At 36.9% G+C, this 24,848-nt stretch overlaps 1 protein-coding gene across 3 annotated transcripts in view; it reads right to left on the reverse strand.

The window, feature by feature from the left end:
* The window catches only part of LOC145260605 (L-asparaginase 1-like), a 113,317-nt gene that overhangs the window by 38,900 nt on the left and 49,569 nt on the right, over positions 1–24,848 (reverse strand). For all 3 annotated transcript variants that reach the window (XR_013864339.1, XM_080118901.1, XM_080118899.1), the window contains 3 exons: positions 18,993–19,073; positions 13,448–13,574; positions 5,052–5,164 (listed from right to left, as the gene is read on the reverse strand). Coding sequence is in view for 2 of the 3 variants with exons in the window: in XM_080118901.1 (XP_079975027.1) it covers positions 5,052–5,164; positions 13,448–13,574; positions 18,993–19,073 (321 nt within the window). In the remaining variant the exon portion in view is untranslated. The remainder of the gene's footprint in view (positions 1–5,051; positions 5,165–13,447; positions 13,575–18,992; positions 19,074–24,848) is intronic.

A 24,848-nucleotide genomic window follows, 5' to 3' on the forward strand; every position in this document is an offset into this window, starting at 1 on the left:
AATTTAATTATAATTTGATTTTTAAATTTTAAATTATCAATCACATTACTTAATATTGAATTAGCTCTAGGACATTTACCTATCGAGCTTATTATATATCTAAATTACAACGAGCACTTTCTCTTTCCTGTATTTTAATTAAACTAGTAATTTCACTGTTACATTAAAATACACCCAGCTCTTTAGACTATTGTTCTAATCTCCTTTAAATTATATATATATATATATATATATATATATATATATATATATATATATATATATATATATATATATATATAATACAATACAGCAAAAAAGTATGTTTGTAGACGACTATATAAGACTGTCTCTTGGGTCGAGCACTTTTTCTCGCTTGCTACTGAATTTTAACTGTGAAAATTAAAGATGTAGTACCAATCATGCTAATTATTATATTTTGATCCTTCTTACTTTATAAACTCCTACCTTTAAACATTTTTCACTAAAATATAGTATATACAAATCGATTTACACTAAGAAACCGATCATAGTTTTGCTGGGATAGAGATTTATTTGGCATGCATTTTCTAGCATTTCCTAAAATAGATCATATCAATTTGCATTCAATGCTATTTGTATTTTATTTTCTTACTCATTTACCTAAAGAAGTTTTCATGTTAGTATTTACACTAGGTATTTAATATAATCTTATGTGACTACAGAATCTGTTCTTGAACTCATATTCCATAGATCCTAAGTATTCTCTGGTACTGTTATTTTCAATAACTTCGCATTTATATACTATGCCTGAAATAAGACCTTCTAAAGGACGTTCATTAATATTTTTACAGGTACAAAGTGATTCACTTTCATACACACACACACACACACACACACACACACACACACACACACACACACACACACACACACACACATATATGTATGTATATATATATATATATATATATATATATATATATGTATATATATAAACGCTCATGGTTAAAAATAAGACAAAAAGCAATAAATAAAAACACATCATAATGATATAATTATGACTGGTAAAATATTATAACCATTATTTAATAATATCAAACATAGAATATTAACTATTAAATACTTCGATAGTAACTAAATTCAAATTACATTGTTTTCAAAATTTAATGTCTTACACACTACACACAATGCTTCAAGAAAACTACAATATCGTTCTCATATATATATATATATATATATATATATATATATATATATATATATATATATACATACATATATATATATATATATATATAATTAAGATTTTTAATTTTTTAAATCATCTAAAATCATCTAAAGCGATATACAAAAATATTTCAAATTGTTTTAGAAACGCTTGCACATTAGTTTTTGTTGTGTTGAAATTATTGAAACTGATATAAATAGTATTCGGCAAAAACAATTAATATTTATTTCTAAAATATTATATATATATATATATATATATTATATTTTTAGAAAAAAATATTAGTTATTAGTAAATTATTTATAAATAAATATTAATTATTAATTAATTATATGAGGGATGTTAAAATTATGCAAATTATGATTTACAATATTTATTGTTCATAAAACAAGGAATACAAGAGATAAAGTGAATTATGTTCTTATTCCATGGAGTTTAAAAACTTTAGCTTTTTTGTGAAAGAAAACAGCAAAGGTTCGTTGTTTTTGTTTTACGGCATATCAACCCTTTTTAGTTCATTTAATGCCGAATCCAGTGATTTTGAAGAAAAAGTTTTTAATAGAATATATATTTTTTTTCAAGTCGGTTTCTATTTAACCCATAGTTGAGGCCCTAACAGTTACTTCCACTCTGGGTCAGAGTGGACCTGGGAGCAATGACAATTAAAGGGTAGCTCCACTCTCCCCAAAGCCCACAAGTTGGGGCCTCACCATCGGATATATTTTATGGTTATATCCAGAACCACAGTTAGCAAAGGAATTATATACTAGCATGAGTGCCTGGCGTTGCCCAAGTGTTTGGAGGTGTGTGTTGAGCAAAAAAACAAAACAAAAAAAAGTGCTAGTAGGAAGGCAGGCTTGAACTCGTACCGCAAAGGAGGGAAAGAATGGGAAAAATATGTGACGTCTTTGCTGTTACGACCACCGCCAAACCGGAAGTGACGCAGGTTTAAATTAAGGCTAGACAATCAAAAAGAGGGGATCAAAAAGAGAGGATGATTTTCGAAAATAGCGACCACTCCCTGTAGAAAAGTGCCCAGTTCAGGGTGAAAAAAATTAATCTTTTTAGCCAATTTTTCGGTATTTGTCGTCTGAAAAGTCGAGCTTCAAAACGATACTGATCTTGTGAAAATCCGTCGCCTCTGTCGAAAGCTGTAGGCAGACATGCAAACATGCATACATACATTTATATATTGGTAGCTCAAATTTTCGAACCAAACCGATTAAAAAGCTTGCCCTATCTCTGAATACCCTTTATGTAAAATTTCAAATGTTTAGATCAGAAATTTTCTGTATAATTTGGTAAAGACCGCAGAAGTCAATTTTTTAAAACTTTGACCCCTATTATGACCCCTTAACATTTATTGTTTTGGGCTCAAATCAAGTTATTAAGTTAGATCCATGTCCAAGGAACCTCTATTTAAAATTTCAAGTGTTTAGACCCAATATTGGCGGAGGAGTTTGGTAGAGTTTTGAAAGGTCAAATCGTTGAACTTTGACCCCTTAACAGCCAAATTTATGACCGAAAACGGATTGCAAAGATTTTCCCAAATCTCAGTATCCTGTATATCAAATTTCGAGTCTGTAGGCTGAAAATTGACAGAGTTATTGTGTAGGGAAATGTACACAGACAGAGATAGACAGACAGACACTTTCACTTTTATAGATATATAGATAGATTGCTATGTAAAGACTAATTTTAAACCTGCTAGAAATTATTCTGTATTTTAGATTTGAAAATTAAAAAAATAAAAAATGATAACGTCAGCTGACCGGTTTTCAAGCTCGCTCAACAGAGCTAAAATCACGTTTAAAAAAAAGAAAAAAGGAGGGAACAATTATTAAATAGAGTATGCCCTGTATTTAAGAATTCAGGTGATCGACCATCTCCCTCTCAGTACAGGCCAATAAGTCTCCTGTGCGTCATGAGTAAGTTGCTGGAATCTGCGTTAAATAGAGAAGTAATCAACCATCTCAGCAAAAATAACCTTCTTAGTGACACACATATGGTTTCCGTTCTGCTAGATCTGCAGCAGATGTGCTTACAGTTATATCTCATAGGATTAGCAAATCTCTCGATGGAGGCAACCTTTCTAGGACAAAATTGCTCTTGACATATCAAAGGCCTTTGATAGGGTATGGCATAAAGGTTTACTTCATAAGATCTCCAGCTACGGTATAGCTGGAAATGTCTTCTCAATTATTAAATCATTTCTTTCTGATAGGTTCATAAGAGTAGTATTAATGCTGGAGTCCCTCAGGAGTCCATGCTAGGCCCAACTCTCTTCCTGATCTACATTAATGATCTTCCAAATTACATCCTTACATCATTCGTAGACATTTATGCTGATGACACTACTATCTATGGTAGCACATCTAAGATCGTAAATGACCAAGTTCTCTTCAATTCTCGCTTCTCTGATCTTGAGCATGTGGTACAATGGGGAAAGGAGTGACTGGTTACTTTTAATGCATCTAAAACCAAGCTTTTATCTTTACATCATCAACGCTCTGATCCCCATTTGGCATCAATTGAAATGAATGGCTCTCATCTTGAGGAGGCCACATGTTTTGACAAGTTTCTGAGCTTGACCTTTACTCCTGATCTGAAATGGAACACATACATCAAATCTGTTGCCAAGGCCGCTGGAAAAATGGTGGGATCCTTCTATCGATCCAGTAGATATCTCACTGCAGATGCAATTCTCTTTCTATATAAGAGCCAGGTACGTCCAAAGGTTGGAGTTCTGTTGTCACATCTGGGCAGGAGCTGCTATAAAGGACTTACTCTGCCTTGATAGAATTCAATATAGACTTCGTAGCCTGGTAGAAGATGTCCTTTTCTTTTCCCTGTAACCTCTTTCTCACAGAAGAGATATTGCGAGTTTGTCTTTGCTTTATCGTTATTTTCATGGCACGTGGTGCTCGACTGAGCTTCAATTTATGGTCCACCCTTGCCAAAATTTCACAAGAAACACTCGTCTAGTTGAAAACACTATCAATAATCCCCCCACTCTTTACCTGTGCCTAAACCTAAACGTAGATTCCATGAACAAAGTTTCTTCCTTAGAACTGCACACCTGTGAATCTGTCTCCCGTTTTCCTGCTTTACAGCTGATTACAATATGGTTGTCTTCAAGTCCAACGTAAACAAATTCTTGATGAGCCGTTCCATTTAAATTAACAAATTTACCGAATTTCCATTACTAATGATTACTATATTGTCCAGTTGACTACTATACACTCTTAACCCTTATCCTCAAGTGGCCTCTGGGCCTTCATAAGTGTTGATGCCTATGCAAAAAAAAAAAAAAAGAAAAGAGTGAAACTATCTAAATTCAATTTTTTACGTCAGAATTTTTGAGATGAGGATTTATAATTAGTATTATTTGGAGGTTGAAGTTTCAATCCTCAGTGTGGGCGATGATAAGAGTACAATTATAAATTACTTAAGGTATCTACCCTGTCATGGTGGATGTAACGAAAACAAGCTATACCCTCCCCATGGATTAAATAAAGAGTTTTGTTTGAAATTCTATACAGATTCCCAAGTTCGACAGAAAGATTTGTTCGAACATGTTTTCCCTCACATATACACACCCACATGTACGCACGCACACACGTACGCACGCATATGCACAGCCTCATACACAGGCTCACATTCATGCACACACACACACCCGAGCTGTGACGTCACTTCCTTTTAAGTGAAAACCAGACATGCGCACCCAGAACAGTAACTCCAGTATAAAAGTCAGCAAAACCCAAATTCAACAAGATACAGCTGAAGAAGGTTGGAGGTTACATGAGCTGAAAAGTTGTGAGAATAATATCCAAGATCCAAATCAAAAGAGTTACTTAACAGTTGCAAGGGTTATCGAAGGTACCAAATAAAGAACGGCAACGTCTGGACAGATTTTCGTATCAATAAAAAACTTCTCCATTTTCTTTGGTCTTTGAACAGCCATGGTATTAACTACAAAAGAGCAAAAAATATTATCTTTTTATTGATGTACATTTTGAGAATAATTATCAAATAATCAGATCAGACTTAAAATACAGATGAAAGAATTAAGTCAGCTTAAAATCATAACATTGGCGGCCATGTTGCATTTGGTGTAAATCTTATATATATATATATATATATATATATATATATATATATATATATATATATATATTTATTATTGCTTTTTAAAATATTTTCTTACAACTGGGCACCAGATATTTACCAGTTATTTTAGTCTCCAACCGGAGGATCTTCTTAGGATTCTAACCGCCCTGCTGAGTGCAATTATTTCTATTTCTCTTGCACTTGGTTCACCGGGTATATTGGTCAGATTATATCTTTTTTTAATTCTTTTTCATGACCCAATTATTTTGCTGATTACTGGAATAATAGAAATCTTCCTAAGCTTCCAATTTCATTTCATGTCAAACATAAAACATTAGCATTTAGTTATCTTCTCCCTCCATTTTCTTGGCATATAACTGTAGGAATTGCCTATATGAGCGTGTGGGATGCTTATGTTTTCAAATTTTAAGAATGTAGATAAAATCTAAAGGTGATAAATTCCATGTGTGGAATGCGTTACTTTCCACCATTGTCTATTGGAATGAATAATTTAACCATAATGTGAAAGGTTGAGACAATAGACAACATGAAATATTAAACATTCCAATGGGAAAAGAATGTTTATATAAATTGTCACAAAGAGAAAGTGAAGCAGTCGGTCAGAGAGAGAGAGAGAGAGAGAGAGAGAGAGAGAGAGAGAGAAGGAGAGAGAGAGAGAGAGAGCAAGCTTGGCATTTCTTCACCACCAACATCCACACCCACCTCACGTGCCTTCAGAAATGTCAAAACGCCAGTTATAACTTGAAATCCAAAGCTGATTATCAGTGTGAAATAAAAACAAAATATTATTTTATAGATCAGCTGTAATGTGTTTTACTGTCAAGAGTGTATATATCTTGGATCAGTGAAAAATGTAGATTTAACAATTATGTAGACTGGAAAGCATTTTGTAACAACCAGACACAGCAAATACATAACAGGTGTATACTTAGGTAAAATTTACCAGGGAAGACAATGGAAGTGTTCCTGAATTTCCAAGTGCTACCCTAAAGGGGGCTATGAATGCATGACCCCCTTAAAACTTCAAATATATCCTATTTTTATAAAATTTAAATCATATCTATAAACTTTTGGAGAGAAGAAAATAGAAGTGGTTCCGAATCTTCACGCACCCTCCTAACCTAATGGAGCTTTGGCGTCTGAACATCCTTTAAATCTTTAAATACATCCTATTCTGATGAAATCCATATTATATATATATGAAATTCTCTGGAGAAGACAACCTTTATGTTACCCTTTTTAAAACAAAATATCTACATACCCCCCCCCCCCTATTTCTAACATAGAACCGGTGACAGGATTTTCTGGTTGTTAACTAAATCCGACTTTTGGTTAACAAAAGGTGAAAAAAAAAAAGATTAAAAGAAAAAATAATAAAAGGCAAAAAAATGAGCTAATAATAGAGGTCTAGTAGTGATTCAATTCAGTTTTATTAACATAAAAAAGTAAAATCTGGCGGCTTTTATTTTCCAAAGCAAGGTTAACAAAGTTAACCAAAGTAACACTAATTATAATAATTATAAAAACACAAAAACTAAAAATAAAAAAATTTACATTAGAGTCCTTGAAAAATAATATTGTTGTACACAACAATAAAAAAAAATATTCTTTTTACAATTAACAAGTCCTTTCTCAGCAAAACTAAAAATTACATATGAGGTGCCTTCAATAAGTTTCCAGACTTTTTGGTACAGGTGTCGTAAATTGTCGTGGACTCTTGAAAATTCAGTATGTTATTGCTTACATCTTATTAGATGACTGACCAATTGCTATAATTTCAGGTTCAAATGAACAGCTACAGCAGGAATTGGAATACAAACTACTAAAGCCTGATTGTCACAGATAGTGAATTTAAAAAATTCAAGAACACTTTAGAAGAATGATATGCAATAAAATTCTGTTTTAAACTTTGAAAAAATGCCACAGAAATGTATGGAATGCTTCAAACTGCTTTTGGACCATCTTGCATGAATCGAGCATCAGTTTTTGAATGGTATAAGAGATTTAAGGAAGGCAGGGAGTCTGTGAAGGATGATGAGAGGTGTGGGAGGAAGTCAGAAACAGAGTTGATTGGCCAAATAAAGAATTTCATGGATAAAGACTGTTATGTATCTATGGACATAGTAAGTGCACAGTTTTACCAGCGTGGGAACTGTACATACAATTATTCACAAGGAACTGAAGATACGGAAGATTTGTGTGAATGCACCAGCCAACAACTCTATTTGATCAAAATGGGCATCAAAACATTTCCTCACCCTCCCTATAGTCCAGACCTTACTCCCTGTGACTTTTGATTATTCGCTAAGCCTAAGGACAACTCTATCCTTGTCACAGACTATTTGATCAAAATGGACATCAAGATATTTCCTCACCCTCCCTATAGTCTAGACCTTGCTCCAGGTGACTTTGGTTATTCTCCAAGCTCAAGGAAAATGTCTAGAAAGTTATTGAAGGCACCTTGTACATTTTAAAAAATTCTCCTTTACTAGGTTGACGAAGGATGAAAGTTTCTTTAAAACCTTGCTTTTGAAGTGTTTTTTTCATCTTCTCTCCCAAGCTTTTCTTGATCTTTGCAAACAACAACAACAACAACAACAATGACGACGACGACGACGACGACGACGACGACGACGACGACGACGACGACAACAACAACAACAACAACAACGACGACGACGACACTTCTGAATGAGAATAAACAAGGGGAATAACTCATCATTTAATTGAAGAATATAAAAAGAGTTGTCTCCCCATATAACTAAAATTTTAATTCTTTTTCTTTACAATTTAAAAAAAAATGTACAAACAAATAAAAATTAAAAACTAAATAACTTCACGGTATCCCGGAGAACGCTGGGTACGTACAGCTAGTTATTATTAAAACACTGTTAAATCATCATCATCATCATCATCATCATCATCATCATCATCATCATCATCATCATCATCAATTTAATGCCCGTTTTACATGCTTACATGTATTATATGGCTTTTAGAAATAAATTTTAAAACTAATCTATCTCTGGACAGGTCTTTATTTATCCCTCAATCACTCCATTGCATGTTTTCCTTGGCTTTCCCCTTTGAACTGATTCTACTACTTTTACATAGCGAGGGAAATTCAAACAGATGATATATAATATAAATATAATATGTCTACATCTCAATATCTATATTTTTATTACGTCATCACTCTATGTAGCCTAAAAGTCCTTGCTGGGTATTTTGTCACATATTTTTGCTTACATTATGGTTAGCTTAAATTCCATCTGTCAGATTATCATCAAATTAACATTCCTGACAACTATTAAATGTAAATATTTCAACTTAACATAATTTTTTACCTCCTTAAAATATTTCTATCTAACAATATACTTTTACTAATAATACTAATCGACTATTTAAATAGTTTCCGATGTTTTCGGGTAGACTAACGACATAATACTAGCTCAATTGTGCTACATCTACTGACTAAAACTCGCATTCATTCTTTAAATGTGGCTAAACTATTGTTTTGCATAAGGTCATCAGATCTGGCTTTCTTATTCACATTACATATTCAATGTTTCATTTCTCTCCATGCAACTCCTGTCCTCAACCCTCACTGGTCAGGTTTCATTTCCATATAACATCACACTACATACAGATGCTTAAGAGACTTTTTGCCTTGGTCGATAATGATAATGCTCTGCTGGTTGGTATTGGCAAATGTTTTCTGAACTCACACCATCCACTCATATATCATGCAATCACACTAGCATCTGCTCCTCCTTGTGCTCCAAGGAAACAAAACTTCTGAAAAACCTCAATAATTTCACCATCCAAATATATTATATCCACATTTGAGTTTTCATTCATCTTTATTGTTTTACATTTCTTGCATACGAATTGGTCATCATCAGACTGTCAGTAATTGCACTACACTTCTTATTGTACCCAATACTTACAAGTACAACAAAAGTTGAGTTGAACCTGAATCGCTTTTCATAAACTGAGCAAGAGAATTTTTTTTTTTTAATTTTTTTTTTTTTATTACATTTTCACCCCAAACAAGGCAAATTGCCACTTTGGTGTAGGGGGCTACTATCAGGGGCAACAACTACTGGGGTACTATGTAGGGATTTGGGCAACAAGGTGTCGGTTCACGTTACACTTGAACTTCTGCACGTCAGTACTGTTGGGGAAGCAGGGACCTGGAATGGAATTCCAGAGTCTAGCGGTTCTGGGGAAGAAACTATTGGAGTAAAAAGATCTTTTACATCTAGGGATCTCTATAGTGTGGGGGTGGGATTTAGCAGCCTGTCGGGTTTGTCGAGGGTGCTCACGTCGTGGGGGCACAAGTGATTGCAGTTCGTCAGAGCATTCGCCACTAAAATACTTGTAGAAAAGGCAGAGGGATGCAACATTTTGCCGATGGGACAGAGGCTGAAGCTTAGATGCCAGTTCAGGGCCTATCAGGTTTGCGACTCTCTTTTGAACCTTGTCAAGGAGCGAGAGACTAGTAGCAGATGCACCAGCCCAGATGTGGCAGCAATACTCCATACATGGGCGAATGGTGGCCTTATAGAGGTACAGGATACTTTCGGGTGTTAGTAGTTTTCTAGCACGGTAGAGAGAGCCCACCTTTCTTGCAGCGGCCCTGGCAATGCCTTCAATGTAATTGTTCCAAGTCATGTTTCCTGTGAACGTTAGGCCAAGGAGTTTGAAAGATGGACTCTCAGATAAAGAGTCGTTGGCAATTGCTATGGGTGGTAGAGAGGGTTTCTTGTAATTATTGAATGAAACTAGTTTAGTCTTGGCAGAATTGAACGCGACCAACCACTTTTGTCCCCATTCCACTACAGATTGGAGGTCTTCCTCTAGTGTTTCTGCCATTTCTTTAGAAATGTGTTCATTCGTCTTCCTGTTGTGCCTGCCATAGAGTGTAGTGTCATCAGCATCACCCATCTCAGAGGCAATGTTGTCGGGGAGGTCATTTATGAATATCAGGAACAATAGAGGTCCAAGGATAGAACCCTGGGGCACCCCCGCATTTATATCATATTGTTTAGATGTACGACCGTCGAGGACAACCTGGATTTTTCTCTTATCTAAGAAGGATTTAATTATGTTAAGTATTCTACCAGTGATACCGTATGATCTGATTTTACTGAGGAGACCCTCATGCCATACCCTGTCAAAAGCCTTAGATATATCTAGAGCTACCGCTCTGCCCTCCCCAGCTTTGTCCAGTGAATGGTATATACATTCAGAGATCACAGTTAGGATGTCTGCTGTGGAACGGGCTTGTCTAAATCCATATTGTTTGTCAGTCAGTAGTTTAGCATCTGTAAAATGATGGACTAGAGCATGGTTAATTATGGTCTCAAATATTTTGGCAAAAAGAGGGAGGAGGCTAATGGGGCGATAATTTGATGTGTCTGTCCTTTCGCCAGAATTCTTGAATACTGGTACAACAGAAGCAGTTTTCCAACAGCCCGGAAAGCAAGCTTCATTAAGGAATTTGTTGTAGAGTTTGGAGAGAACTGGAGCTACTTCGGCTGAGCACTTTTTTAATAGCACAGCTGGGATAAGATCGGGTCCACATGCTTTTGAGGTGTCAAGGTTTTTTATGATAGCATGCACCTGAGCAGGGATGGTTTTCAGATCGTCTAGTGTGGCGTCTGTCCGCATAGGAAAGTCAGGTAGGGGCTGGTTGGAAGGGTCCAGTGTGGAGTTTGAGGCAAACCGACTGGCAAGCATGTTAGCCTTGTCGGTTGCTGAGGAGACAACCTCGTGATTGTTGGTTAGTGGGGGAATTGTTGATTGCCCATTATTTACTACACTGTTGTAGATTTTCCAGAAGTCTTGAGTTCCTAGTTTTTGTGCTTCAATGCGCTTTTTAGTGGTTTCCGTAAATTCTCTCTTAGCTGTCGCTATTTCTTTCTTAACGTTATTTCTAGCTTCTATAAACTTCAGTCTGTTTGAACTGGACTTATGTCGGTTAAACCTACGGTATGCATGCTGCTTTTGAGCAATGGCAGTTGCACAAGTCGACGTAAACCATTGGGGAGAGTGAGGCTTACTATAAAATTTCCGCATGGGAACATGCGCTTCGATTGCAGTTTTAAACCAGTCAGTGGTCTTGTTTGCACATTGTTCAGCAGGGAGAGAGAAAATATTTTTCCATGGAGCATCTCTAATTAGTTCCCTGATGGCTTCCCAGTCAGCCTTATTATAATATCTCGTTGTTTTGAGCACTGGCTCTTCAGTTTTGGGTCGAGAGTTTAGGGCGATTTCAACCATTATCACTGCATGATCAGCGTTCCCGAGTGGGCTGTGGGCCTTCGTTATGCAGTCATCGGGAACTGTGGTCAAAAACAGATCTAGAAGTGATGCGTGTTGTTCTTCCTGGTCAGGGAAACGGGTTGGAAACGTAACAATTTGTGATAGGGAGTGAGATATAGCGAAGCTATGGGTTGTGCTGCCCGCTGCATCTGTGTGAGTAGAGAATCCAAGCCAGTTTTTGTGGTGGACATTAAAGTCACCAAACACATGTATTTGTGCGCTAGTGTCGAGGGTCAGTGCCGTGTCTATGCTGTCAGATACTTTGTTTATTATGGAGCAGTCCTGAGTCGAGGGAGAGCGGTAGAGAAAATAATAGTAGCTAATATTGTGTTGCATGTTTAGTCTAAAGCACATAAAGGCTTGATCATCTGTTTCTAGGTTTGTTTCTCTAGTCAAGGGAAGGGTATTACGAATGTAAACTCCAAGTCCGTGCATATGTCTGTCAGAGTCCTTACGGCAGAGTGGGAGATATCCAGGCATGTTAAAGTGGTTAGAGGGAATGGAGGAGTGTAGGTTAGTCTCACTTAGTGCTAAGATATCCGGGGTATTTGTTAAGAGAAATGCTTCAACATCAGCTAAGTTAGTTCTAAGCCCACGGATATTTGTGAATGAGAGCCTCAAGGGAGGAGGCAAGTTGAATTTGTTTGTCCCTAATCCTGGTTTAAGCTTATTTTTAGATTGTACTAAAAATGGTCTCTAACACTTTAGTTCCATGCGAGCCGTTTTTATGGTCTGAACTGAACTCTACTCGATAACGAATAGCCTATGCAAGAATATAGAACAGAGCTAGGACCACCTTTCTTTCTACTATAGAAGACAGAAGTTTAACCTAAAAAAAACAAAAACAAAAAAAATAAAAAAAATAAAAAAGTAAAATTATCACACATGTGCGCACTATAAATAGATACAAAATCCGGGGAAAGGAAGTGAAGCCCCCACCTACCGTTCACACCAAGAACATGGTTACGCTCTTTCTGCGAGATTTCCAACATGACAACCACTGATCATCACTTTGGTCTTGATAACATTCACTTTTAGGCCTTCCATTGTTTCACAGACAAGTACTAAATCATCAGAATACAGAATTTCTTCAAAACAACATTACAGAAATCCCTGGATTATTCTTCTAAAACACAAATGAAAAGTATTTCTGTACATTGTTTGAACAACCTGAACTAACCACTGTCCGAGTTTCGGCAATACCAACCAGAAAATATCTCTTGGCACGCTGTCAAGCTCTTTTTCCACATCCACAAAAGCAAACTACAGGTTGATCTTATTACCAAGGTACTTCTCTTGCATTTGTCTCAGAATAAATATAGCACCAGTTATACTTTGCCCAGGCATAAAATTGTATTTCATTGATGTTTATCTAATTTCTTATTTGAAGCTCAACTATTTAACTCAATCACTTTCATGGCCCTTAAGATGTAATCTGTAATCACTTATATCTTATGCTTAACTAATCACTATCAAAGTTTAGGCAATACCATCCAGAAAACATCACTTGGCACACTGTCAAATGCTTTTTCTACGTTCGCAAAAGCAAAATACAGGTTGATCTTATTACCAAGGTACTTCTCTTGCATTTGTCTCAGAATAAATATAGCACCAGTTATACTTTGGCCAGGCATAAAATTGTATTTCATTGATGCTTATTTATCTTTTTATTTGAAGTTAAATTATTTGATTCAATCACTTTCATAACCTGATCCATCAAATTTAAGTCTCTGTAACCATTTATGCCAAGTGCTTACCTTTTAACTTTATAACAATTCACCTTCAGTGACTCACCTTCAATTTGGAACCCTAGCTTAACTAATGGTGACATATTTGGGGAGTCGAAAGCAGCAAAAGCCTCACAATTCTCTTTGACAGCTCGACATCCACGATAAACCTTGGCATCAAAACACAACATTACCTGAATGACAAAAACGAATTTTAAAAAATTATTATAGATAAGTTTAAAAGTCTTGCTCAGCTAGGAGTTTGAAACATGCTTCTCTAAAGAGTCACTTCAATGTTTGATACATGAATAAAAGTTTACAACAAAAAACAAGACCATAACATTAATAACATTGTGTTACTATGATAATTAACATAAATTTAAAATAGGCCGTAACACTAATAATATTTTGTTACTATGATCAAAGATATAACATGAAACATGTCATAATACTAATAATATTTTGTTGCTATGATCAAAGATATAACATGAAACATGTCATAATACTAATACCGTTTTGTTATTATGATAATAGACATAACATAAAACAAAGTCATAACATTAATAAATTTTTGTTATGATGATAAAAGATATAACATTAAACAATGTCAACCCTAATAACGTTTCGTTATTATGATAATAACCATAATATTAAACAATATCATAACACTAATAACGTTTTATTATTATGATAATAGACATAACATATAACAAAGTTACGACATTAATACATTTTTGTTATTATGATAAAAGACATGATATTAAGCCAAGTCATTAAGGTTTTTTGATTATAATAAAAGACATAATATTAAACAACATCATAACACTAATAACGCTTTTTTTTTTATTATGATAACAGATATAATATTAAACAAAGTAATAACACTAATAACGTTTTTTATTACAATAGACATAATATTAAGCAAAGTCATAACACTAATAACGTTTTTTATTATGATAATAGACATAATATTAAACAATGTCATTACAGTAATAACGTTTTTTTATGATAAAGACATAATATTAAACAACGTCATAACACTAACAGCGTTCTGTTATTATGATAATAGACATAACATTAAACAGTCATAACATAAAACAAGGTCAAACATAAAACAATGTCATAACATAAAAAAGGTCATAACAATAAGAATGCATCCAGTTAGAAAGTTGAATGAAAAATAGCTTTAAACAAAAATATATTGAAAATTTAACAAAATGTATATGCAAATAAAAATAGAAAAAATAAGTATAAAATCGTAGAGTAACAAGTTTGAGTTGACCAATGGAGTTGAAGATATGAGTTGCATTGGTACAAATCATTTGAGAATGTGATAAATTCAGGGGAACATTTGATCTTTGCGGAAAGGGAAGATGTTGATGTTATGGTCACAAAAATTGGTTTGAGTGCAACAAGTGTAAGACAAAGGAAGCTGATGAGAACTCGAATGTGTTGAAAGTATATTTGGATGTGTGAGGCCATTTTTTTTTACCTTGGTGACACCATTGTAACACAGGGAAGAGCAGGTGCTGGTGTGATAACAAGAGTTCAGAATGGATGGAGTAAATTCATGGAATTCGTACCATTATGAATCAGCAGATCAAGGGAAGAGTCTATCATTCTTGTGTACGAAGTGTGATGATGTATGGAGGTGAAATCTGGTCAGTGAAGATTGAAGACACGTGTTGTATGCAGAGAAATATGATAGGAATGATACGATAGACGCGTAAAGAGAGTCTTAAATACAGGCTTAGATCTGATGATCTCAGAGGAAGATTAAATCTTTATAGTATATGAATGTGTGCAAAACAGGACACTTTATTGGTTTGGTCACATTTCTTATATAAATATTTTTTTTTCAAATTTATGATGCATTTTTTTTAATGCTCATCCTCTGATGAAAGTGCTTACCATTGAAAATCCTTGAGTTAAGGATTTTCTTGATAAAAATTTCTTGTTTGAATTTTTGGTGGATTAATAAATATTGTAATTTATTCAATTTTCCTTGTTTCTTATATATATATATATATATATATATATATATATATATATATATATATATATATATACACACACACAAGCACCCTCCCATATACTTATATTTCTGTAGAAATATATTTTCTTATAATATATATCAATCCTTATTTAAGAATCTCATTGTAATTACAGAGCAATATAGAGAATAATTGACAAAATATTCATGATGTTGACCATCTTATAATTTATTCCTTTAATTCAGATGACTTATACAATTCTTGGCATTATTATACTTTAATAAGGAACAATTTTGAAATATTACTTTCAATATAAATAATAATGATGGTGCTGATATTGATAATAATATGAATAAATATATAAATAAATAAATTAAAAATTAAAGTAAATGGAAGTAACTAATTAATTTATAATTCAACATTAGCAGATATGAAGTATAACTTAATAACTTATGATTATCGATTGAAATAATTTTTAATACTAACAATTTATATTGGAAAAATTAGTGAATTAATTTATAATATGAATCGATTTAATTTTTTAAAATAATATTAAGTGAAAGACATTAAAACTATATTAAAATGATTTATTAGTTGAATATCGATATCTATGCGTTGTGAAAATAAATATAAGTAAAGGTAATATTTCGCTAGATTTGGCCCAAGGGAGGTAATTCTGCCTAACTTTAATTAAGTAAATTTGATTATTTATAACCCGCCAGCAAACGCCTCTTCGTACATTTCAAATCTGCACTACCTCTCAAGGACAAACTAAACTACGCACATGCCGAAATCTCACGCATACAAGACAAATGCACTAACATCTCCGACAAACATACACACACTAACAATTTCCTACAGACCCTCTCACTAAACGGCTACCCTAATACGATCCTATCCTCACTTAAAAAGAAAAAACGCAACACCCGACCCTTCTCTAACAATTGTTTTCTAAAACTACCCTTTCTCAGTGACAAAATCTCATCTTCAATCCGAAAAGCCATCCGCAGCGAGGGACTCAACATTCAACTCATCCACACTGGATCTACTTTAAGACAACAGCTCAACCGAAAACATCCATCGCATACACCTTCCCCTTGTTCACTCTCTAATTGCCCAATATATCACACAGGTTTATGCTTTAAGAACCACGTTGTTTACGACCAACAATGCGCTAAATGCAGTGCATCTTACATCGGAAGCACTACCAGATTGCTTCACCACCGCATTAAAGAGCACTTAAACACTACTGCTTCGTCGTTCTATAAACATATTCGCACTTGCATTAATTCAGAACCAGATTTTCACATCAACATTCTTGCTTCTTCAAGAAACGTAGGTCAACTTCGTATCCTTGAATCTTTAATTATTTCAAAAAATACTCCCACACTAAACAATAGACTGGAATTGAGCTCCACTTTTATAATATAAGTTTAAAACATAAGAAAAACAATAATTAAAATAATAATAAAAAATAAAAAAACTCTTGCTTGAATAGTCATCTCCCTTGATTCACAAACGCAACAAGTATTTCAAACATCAACTGATTTATTTTAACGTTCTCTTAACGTCATTTTTTGTTCTATATTTCGCGGTATCACGTGGCAAACTCTGCGGCTGTTTTTCCAATTTTGAACACTCTTCCGCTGTCTTCTCTTGAAAAAGGACTAATAAGTCTGAAATATATTGAGATTTATAACACCATTGAATACAACAGAAAAAAAAATTACTGTTGTTTAGAGTTAAAATTTGTGTGAAAAAGAAAAAACAAACAACAAAAAAAAAGAAATTTATTTCTTTTGTTTTCATTTAATTTTACTCTATAAAAAAAATCTCGCATTGGCTTTTAATTTTACCTTATGATTATTTATAATTACGATATAAAGAGTTTTCAGATTATTTTTAAACTTAACAGAACGTAAGTATAGTTTTTGAATTGTATGATTTTAAAAATCAAAATTGTAAGGATTAATGAATTTGATTATAATAGCTAACAGAATTGATTTATATAGAGTTTCCAATTCAAATCATTTGATTAGTTATGATAACCGAAATGATCAATCGTTTTTTTTTTTTTTTTTTTTAGCATAGTTAGTTTACTAACATGTATAATAATTTATAATTTATTGATATTATTTTCATAAGTATGTATACACAAATTAGAATTAATAAATTTACTAATTATTAAATAGAACATTTTGGTAGAAGATTCATAAATTAATTAAAATTGTTAGTATGAATAGTTGGGTTTAATGACTTTGATTAAAATTCAATATGGCGTAATGGAAAAATATAAAGGTATTTGCAGCTCCTCTACCAATTTTCGGGTTTTAATCATATCAAATCACACTTCATTTCCTTTTGACGGATTGATTGTTACTATTTCTTCTGATGAGTTAAGGGTATAATAGATTCACTGATTGATATAATAATTAAGTGATTGATTTTGCGCTATGAAACAGATACTGTAAAGAATTGTATGTCAACTGAATTAAAGGAATAAATTATAAGATGGTCAACATCATGAATTTTGGAATATAACATTTTGTCATTAATTCTCTCTGTCTCTCTGTCTCTCTCTGTGTCTTTCTCTCTCTCACTCTCTCTCTCTCTCTCTCTCTCTCTCTCTCTATATATATATATATATATATATATATATATATATATATATGGAGGGGTATAAGAAGGCTATAGCAATGCATGGAACTGGCTATTTTATTGGTGTGATGTATGAACAAAAATGGGCAAACAAAAGAAGGTTTTATTTTTTTTGTTATTTATTTTTTTTAACTGTATATATCCATTTATTCCACTTATTTTTCAAGATAATCACAATACTAATCAGCAAATACAAACTTACTGTTTGATATAACCAGGATGGTAGAGATCTTAATATTTCGAGAATTTCATCTCTTTTTCAAAAGGAAGGGGACTAAAGAATGTCCTTAAAAAAAGAAAAACATTGAAATATTGTAAGTCTTATGATATTTCAATGTTTTCTTTTTTTAAAGACATTCTTGCTGCCACACCCATGGTCTACAAGTGGCCACCTGATTGTACCAGGAGATCAACACACTCTTCAGCATATCCAGGTACACTTTGGTGTTGACTTTCAACCCGACTTCAAACATGTAAGGTTGCATGATGTAGCCCTTCACTTGAAAACACACTAAAGACCATAACCGTGGCCAGAAAATTTGTTGAGCTGTGCCCTCAAGCGTTGAACCATCCAGATTTACATTTTTAAGTTGCTGGCAATGGCCCTGTTGTCATAACTCGGATTAATAGAGGATATGAGGTGCACAGCGGCACATCTCCGATCTCGCTTGTTGAACATTGTGTCACTTTCAGGCATGATAGAAGACTCCTATCACTCTTGGGATTTGTACACAACTGGCCAACTAGTAGATGGTCTGTAACAAAAAACAGAAAACCAGTTTTCATCAAATGGAAATGGAATCATGTCTTCTTTTCTAGGGCGAAAATTTTATCGTTCCATCCTGTATTTATTTATAAAAATAAAATCAGGATCTTGACTGGCCTTTAAACCTTTTTATTCTCAAACTTTAATGCATTCAAACAAACACTGGAAATATGCTAATATTATAAATTACATACCTCTGGAATACATAAAGTAGCCACAACCAAAGATGAAACAAAATTCACATATCCATCACTGCGTAACTCAGCCACAGGGATCTAAGATGAAAAAAAAAAAAAAAAAAATGATAGGATTCAATAAATTCATCTCTAATGTCCTCCACGTGGAATTACCCAATAAAACAGGTTGGTGTCTCATTGCTCCTGGTTCTATATCTCTCTGAAATCTCTCTTTTAAAAACAAAAGAAAATCTTGTAATAATGCTTCTTAATCAAATTTTGATATTAACATATTTATACAATATGATCGACCCATACGTTGTTGATTCCTATTTATATCTATACTTGACAATGAGAAATCCTTCCGACTAAGGAAGTCATTGACTGTCAGTATGAGGTTTTATGCCTCTTTGATTAAGTCCAGTGCACAGTATTAAATCAGTCCAATGGAGTTCTTGATTCAAAACAAAATAAAAACTCTGATGATCTTGAATGTTCAATGGCCTTCCTGGCGAGTCACGTTTATCAGTTCAGGTCGCAACAAATTCATTCTTTTAATTCCATTCAGATGGAAATATTATTCCATCTCTCTCCCCCACCCTCTTTTTTCTGTTACATATATGTCTGTTTGAAGTCGTCTAGTGATTAAAATGACAGTTGATTCATTTATCAATGAATACGAGACACTGGTTTATTTAGGAAATATTCATATATACTCAATGCGGCGGCGGAGGTGGTGGTAGAGTTGGGTTGCGAACGTGACAGCCGTCGTCTGTGCATGTCTCTCACTGTCTGTCTATCTCCGTCTGTCTGGACTTTGTTTACCATTTCACTTTTATGGACTTTCTCGACCTGGTAACCCATAAACCATTTGACGTCAATGATCCATATTTTGACCAGCCCGGGCGTTTGCTTTGGTCTGACCCACGACCGATTTACATCATAGATCCCAGGGATTCGATTGTCCATTTTCGTCATCCGGGACACGAGTTCATTTTCGTTTGCCTCTCCATAACATTTCGTGTTCTCAGTACTCCCAATTGTACCATCGAGTTGGGTAATCACCCTCTTTACAATTACATTAATGGTTGTTCTGTTTTAACCATGTTATCTGCCTGCGAAGAGTTTATCTTTTCATCTCTTTCATTCTTCTACATGAGCAATTTTTTCACTCGCCTTCCAGTGTCTGATGACAGCCGAAAAGTGTCTCTTCCAGACAGCCTGTGCCAATGTTCATTGCATGGGAGGTCGCCCACCTACACATGTCAATCAAACAAGAGTTAATGATTGACCAACCCCTATGACTGCCTTGTTTAATGATGACGCTGTTTTGCGAGTCACTTGGTGTTGCCCTTTGTAGGCACGTCACATAAAAAGGAAATATAAAGCCTAATTCAATGTGAGCTATTATATATTTATATGCGTGTTTTTTTGGTTTTTTTTTGTTAATTATTTAGATGATAACTCTAAAACTTATTATTTTCAACCTGTAATTAATAGCTATATAAATACTTCAATCACCATTTATAATTGGCTTCAAACAAGTATATATTAAGTAATACAATCTACTCCAATTAAACCCAATTCCTATTTGTACTTATTTTTAAATAAACTTATCATTTACTATAAATCTCATTATTTTAATATTTCAGAACTAAGTGGAATCAACTAGTCGTATGAATACCACTGGTTTCAGAGACTAAACGGAAACATTTCTACCGTGTTTAACCGCATGTTGTAAATTCTTTCCCGGCATTTTTCTAATTTGCTACAAATTTGAAACAGTCGTACCCACTTGACCACTCGTTGGCCATTTAAGGGCTTTTCTTGTTTGGCTATAGGGACCGACCCCTTCTTTGGGTGAGTGGTCCCTTAAGCATTGTTTTTGTTTACTTGTACCCAATTGGGTTGTTGTTGTTTTTACTAATTGTTGTTTTCCATTCTTTGCAGATAGTCCAGTGTCTGGACCCTGGTTTAAGAAATCGGCGGGTTGGGAAAGGGCACTGGGCCAACACTTAGAGGCGCAGGCCTCTGCCTCTTCACCATGGGGGACGCCCCTGGTGTAGCAATCGTGATGGATTTGGGGGTTCCGTTCTGAAGGGCACCCCCAGTTCGAGAAGGGTAACCGGGGTCGCCGCCCCATCCGTGAGTTCGGTCCGTGCGTGTTCGAGGATCGCCACCCCGGGTTCAGTTGCGGTTGGTAGGGTGATGGCCGCAGACGTTGTCGCCCCAAAGGGCAACCCCAGTTCGAGGTTGAGATCGGTTTCAGGGGATACCACCCCAAAAGGCACCCCTAAGGCGGGTACAGTCACGGTCCCAGAGGTCGCCACCCCCAGTGGTTTGAGTGAGTATTCTGGCAGTACAGAGAGAGTGGCTGTGGTGGAAGCAACGCCAGAGCTAACAGCGGAACCCTTCTCATTTGCAAGTATGGAAGGAGCGACGCCCTGGAGGACGCTGCCAACAGTAGTGGCCACAACCAAGAGCAGATAGTCGAGGCATGGAAACAGCTGCTGGAAACCACTCCGGACGCCAAGAGCATTGAGGAAGATTATAGAAGGACAAGGAAAAAGAAAAGAAGACCGGTCAAACATTGGTGGGTCCGCAACGAGGAAGAAACCGTGTCAACACCGCCACCAATGCAGACGCAATCTGAAACCCCCATAAACCGACAGAAGCGGGACTGAGGAAGACGAAATCCCTTGAAGTAATTGTTGTGAATGGGTACTCCTCGGGAGTGGGGGGATCCATGGAAGTGACGTCAGTCAGTGCAGTCGATTGGCCAGTCCTTACAACGAGTGACTCATCCCCAATACCACCGGGGCAAAAGCCGAGAAGTGACAGCCAGCCAGCAGCCGGTATGCCCAAAGGACCTAAAAAGACTGCTACAACATGGGGCCTCAAGGAAAGTCAGATAAAGACCCCGGAATACTATTGAGACCTCTTCAATGACAAATTCCAGGGCTACGTGGAGGGAAACGCCCTAAAAGTGTTGCCAAGAAGACTGGAGGAGATACAGCTGAGATTGGTTTCCCTGGTAACCATTGAAGTAAAAGGAAGGGGTCTCACCGGGGTCCCCAAAGAGAAGATGTTGGAGGTACTGGGCGAATTGAAGGTCCCCGCCCAGTACTAGTCCAGCACAGTTATGCCATGTGGGATCTCCTTTTGCCAACAAAGGAGGAAGCAGAAAGAATAGCAAAAGGGGACCTCACATGGAAGAACTCAAGGATGAAACCAGAGTACTAATGGAAAAGGAGAACTACGGTCACAGTGATGCACGTGCCGTGTTTCATAGATGGGGACCGGCTGGGAGCAACAATGTCCCAGTTTGGTGAGGTAGAGAGGGTACAGCCAGTGATGGGCCCCGAAATATACGAACTGGCGACTACAAGATCCCTATAAGAGTGGATAGGAAGGGATTCAATGAGATCCCTTCCCAGCTGACATGTGAGAGCTGGCAGATGCTGGTGATAGTCGAGGGGGAGAAGGCAGCACTGCTGGCATTGCCACAAACCAAGGCATGTAGACAAATTCTGCCCCCAGAAGAAAGCGCCCGAGAAGGAAGAAGAGACAAGGAAACCAGCGGAGGAAATAGAGGAGAAAAAAGAAACTGAAAAACGCGAAGCCGTCACCTGGAGCCAGGTTGCCTCAAAAAAGGCAAAAATACAGGAAGGGCCAGCTCCCCAGGCAACACCGAGAGGAGTGGCAGTGACGGCCAAGCAGAAGCTCCATGTGAGCTCCTCCGAGTCTGAAGGAGAGGAGGAGAGGGGCAAGACCAAACAAGCAGGAAAAAGGGAACGGAAAGAACACTAAGACAAAGAAACTGAGCCTCCAACCCAGATCCCCCACGAGGAAGCTCAGCCCACCCCTCCCCTATTCAACACCCCCGAGATAAAGGAGCAAGGTGAAGCTCCAGTTACAGAAGCTCCAGCGATAGAAGCAGAGATGGCAGAGAAGAAGCAAGAGGTGGCTCTCAGAGAGGAAAAAACAAGAAAGTTCCCTTTCTGGCCGGGGGAGCGCCTCTATGAAATGACGGCAGACAATACGACCAGCGACCTCAACGGAAGATAAAAGAAGTTCCTGAGGAGGCTCGTCAACATCTCAAAAGTTGACGGAACTTCAGTGATGATCCACAGCTCATTACGTTCGTGAGACCAAATAGGGGAGGGAGAGCAAAGACCTTCTGGAGAATGTTGGAGGCTGGAAAAACTGCCTTCAAGGGATTGCGTATAATTGACGGGGAGCACCCATCGCTTGGGTAAATTGCCCAAAAATGTGAAGGGAGGGTCCCCATTTACATTCACCCGTCCTTTTATAGGGCATTAAAATTGACGTTCCCCTTGGACGTCAGGGGCCTGGAATGAAACGGATGGCTTACGCCCGACCTGCTCACGGGCAGTCTCGATCAGACCTTTGACGGACTTACTCCCGAAGATTTCAGACCCATCTGTGACGAATACTACTAGTTAGGGAATAATGGCCACGGGCTTGAACCTAGCTTTAATGTGAGGGGCATGAGATCCCGAAGCAAGGCTGCTCACGTGCTGAGGGATCTCGTGGCCCTTGAGGTAGATGTAGCTGCATTGGAGGAGACCCACGTGTTGGGGCCGGGGATTGCTGTGTGCTGGTAAACGACTTTGACTTCTACTTAGCATATGGCAATCTCCGTAGCTGTGAGGTTTCTGTTCTAATGAGACGCACCCTGTCTGCGACGGTTACCATTGTCCACACGGATGCTTGTGGGAGGTTGGTCATGGTCGATGTTGCCGTTAAAAGTGGCGAGTTCTGGATTGTGGCAGTTTATGCACCTAATGTCTGCAGCGAGAGGGTTTCCTTTTTTCAGCGGGTGGAGGTGTTTCTCTCTTTGGGTCCAGAGCGGGTAGTGTTAATGAGGGACTGGAATGCCATCCTGGACCCCAAAATAGATAAGATCTGGGGGGATAGAGGGTCAGAAAGGTATGAAAGCAGCCTGTCTGACCTGACGGCCTCGTGCGATCTTCTCGACAGATTCCACTGGATCACCCAGGGAGGGAGATGTGGACATGGCAAAATCATATGGCCTCCTGTCCAAGTACCTTCTTGGATAGGATGTTAGTTAGAAGAGGCGACAGATTTCTTATCTTGTCCCACGTTCCACTGGCTAGGTCATTCAGACCACAAACTAGTTATGGCCTGTTTGAAGTTAGGTAATAGGCCTAGGTTGACTGGCTACTGGAAGTTGAATGCCTCCTTGTTGGAATTGGAAGACTTCCGGCAGCAGCTGACAACACTAATTCAGTGGGAGTTAGTTGGGGCGGTTACCGGGAGTAGCTGGTGGGTTAGACTTAAGGCTACCATTAGACACTTTTGCGTCCAATATTGCCAACGCCTTGCGTTAACTAGGGCACAGACCAAAAGGCACCTAGAGGATAGGCTGACCCGGGCGGTGAGGGGGATCCCCAAGAGCTAGCGTTAGTTAAGGGGGACCTGGATCGCTTGGCTAGCAGGCGATATGCGGGTCAAGTAGTTAGATCTAGGTTAAAAAGAGTCTCCAATGAAACCGTAAACATTGACGCTGCTGAGCGTGGGGTCGCCCTAAGATGCGGCTCGGATGGGTACATTCGGGAGGTGAAAAACCTGGAAGGGGACACTTTCGTATCGGCACGAGAGATTTGCAATGGTTTTCGACAACATTTGGAGGAGCGCTTCACCCAACTACCCAGACTTCGCGGCCAGGAGTTTGGCAGCTATTTAGCTGGCTCGCTCTGCCTTACTGCGGCCTGAACGGCTAGCTGCGAGGGGATGGTTATGGAGCATGAGATCATTACTGCATTGAAGCAGGTTGGCTATAACAAATCTCCAGGACTCGATGGTCTGCCCTACGAATTGTTCTTGAGG

The sequence above is a fragment of the Euprymna scolopes genome, chromosome 36, assembly GCF_053919585.1.
Source record: "Euprymna scolopes isolate OS-2025 chromosome 36, ASM5391958v1, whole genome shotgun sequence".
In the NCBI taxonomy this organism is placed as follows: Eukaryota; Metazoa; Mollusca; class Cephalopoda; order Sepiida; family Sepiolidae; genus Euprymna; species Euprymna scolopes.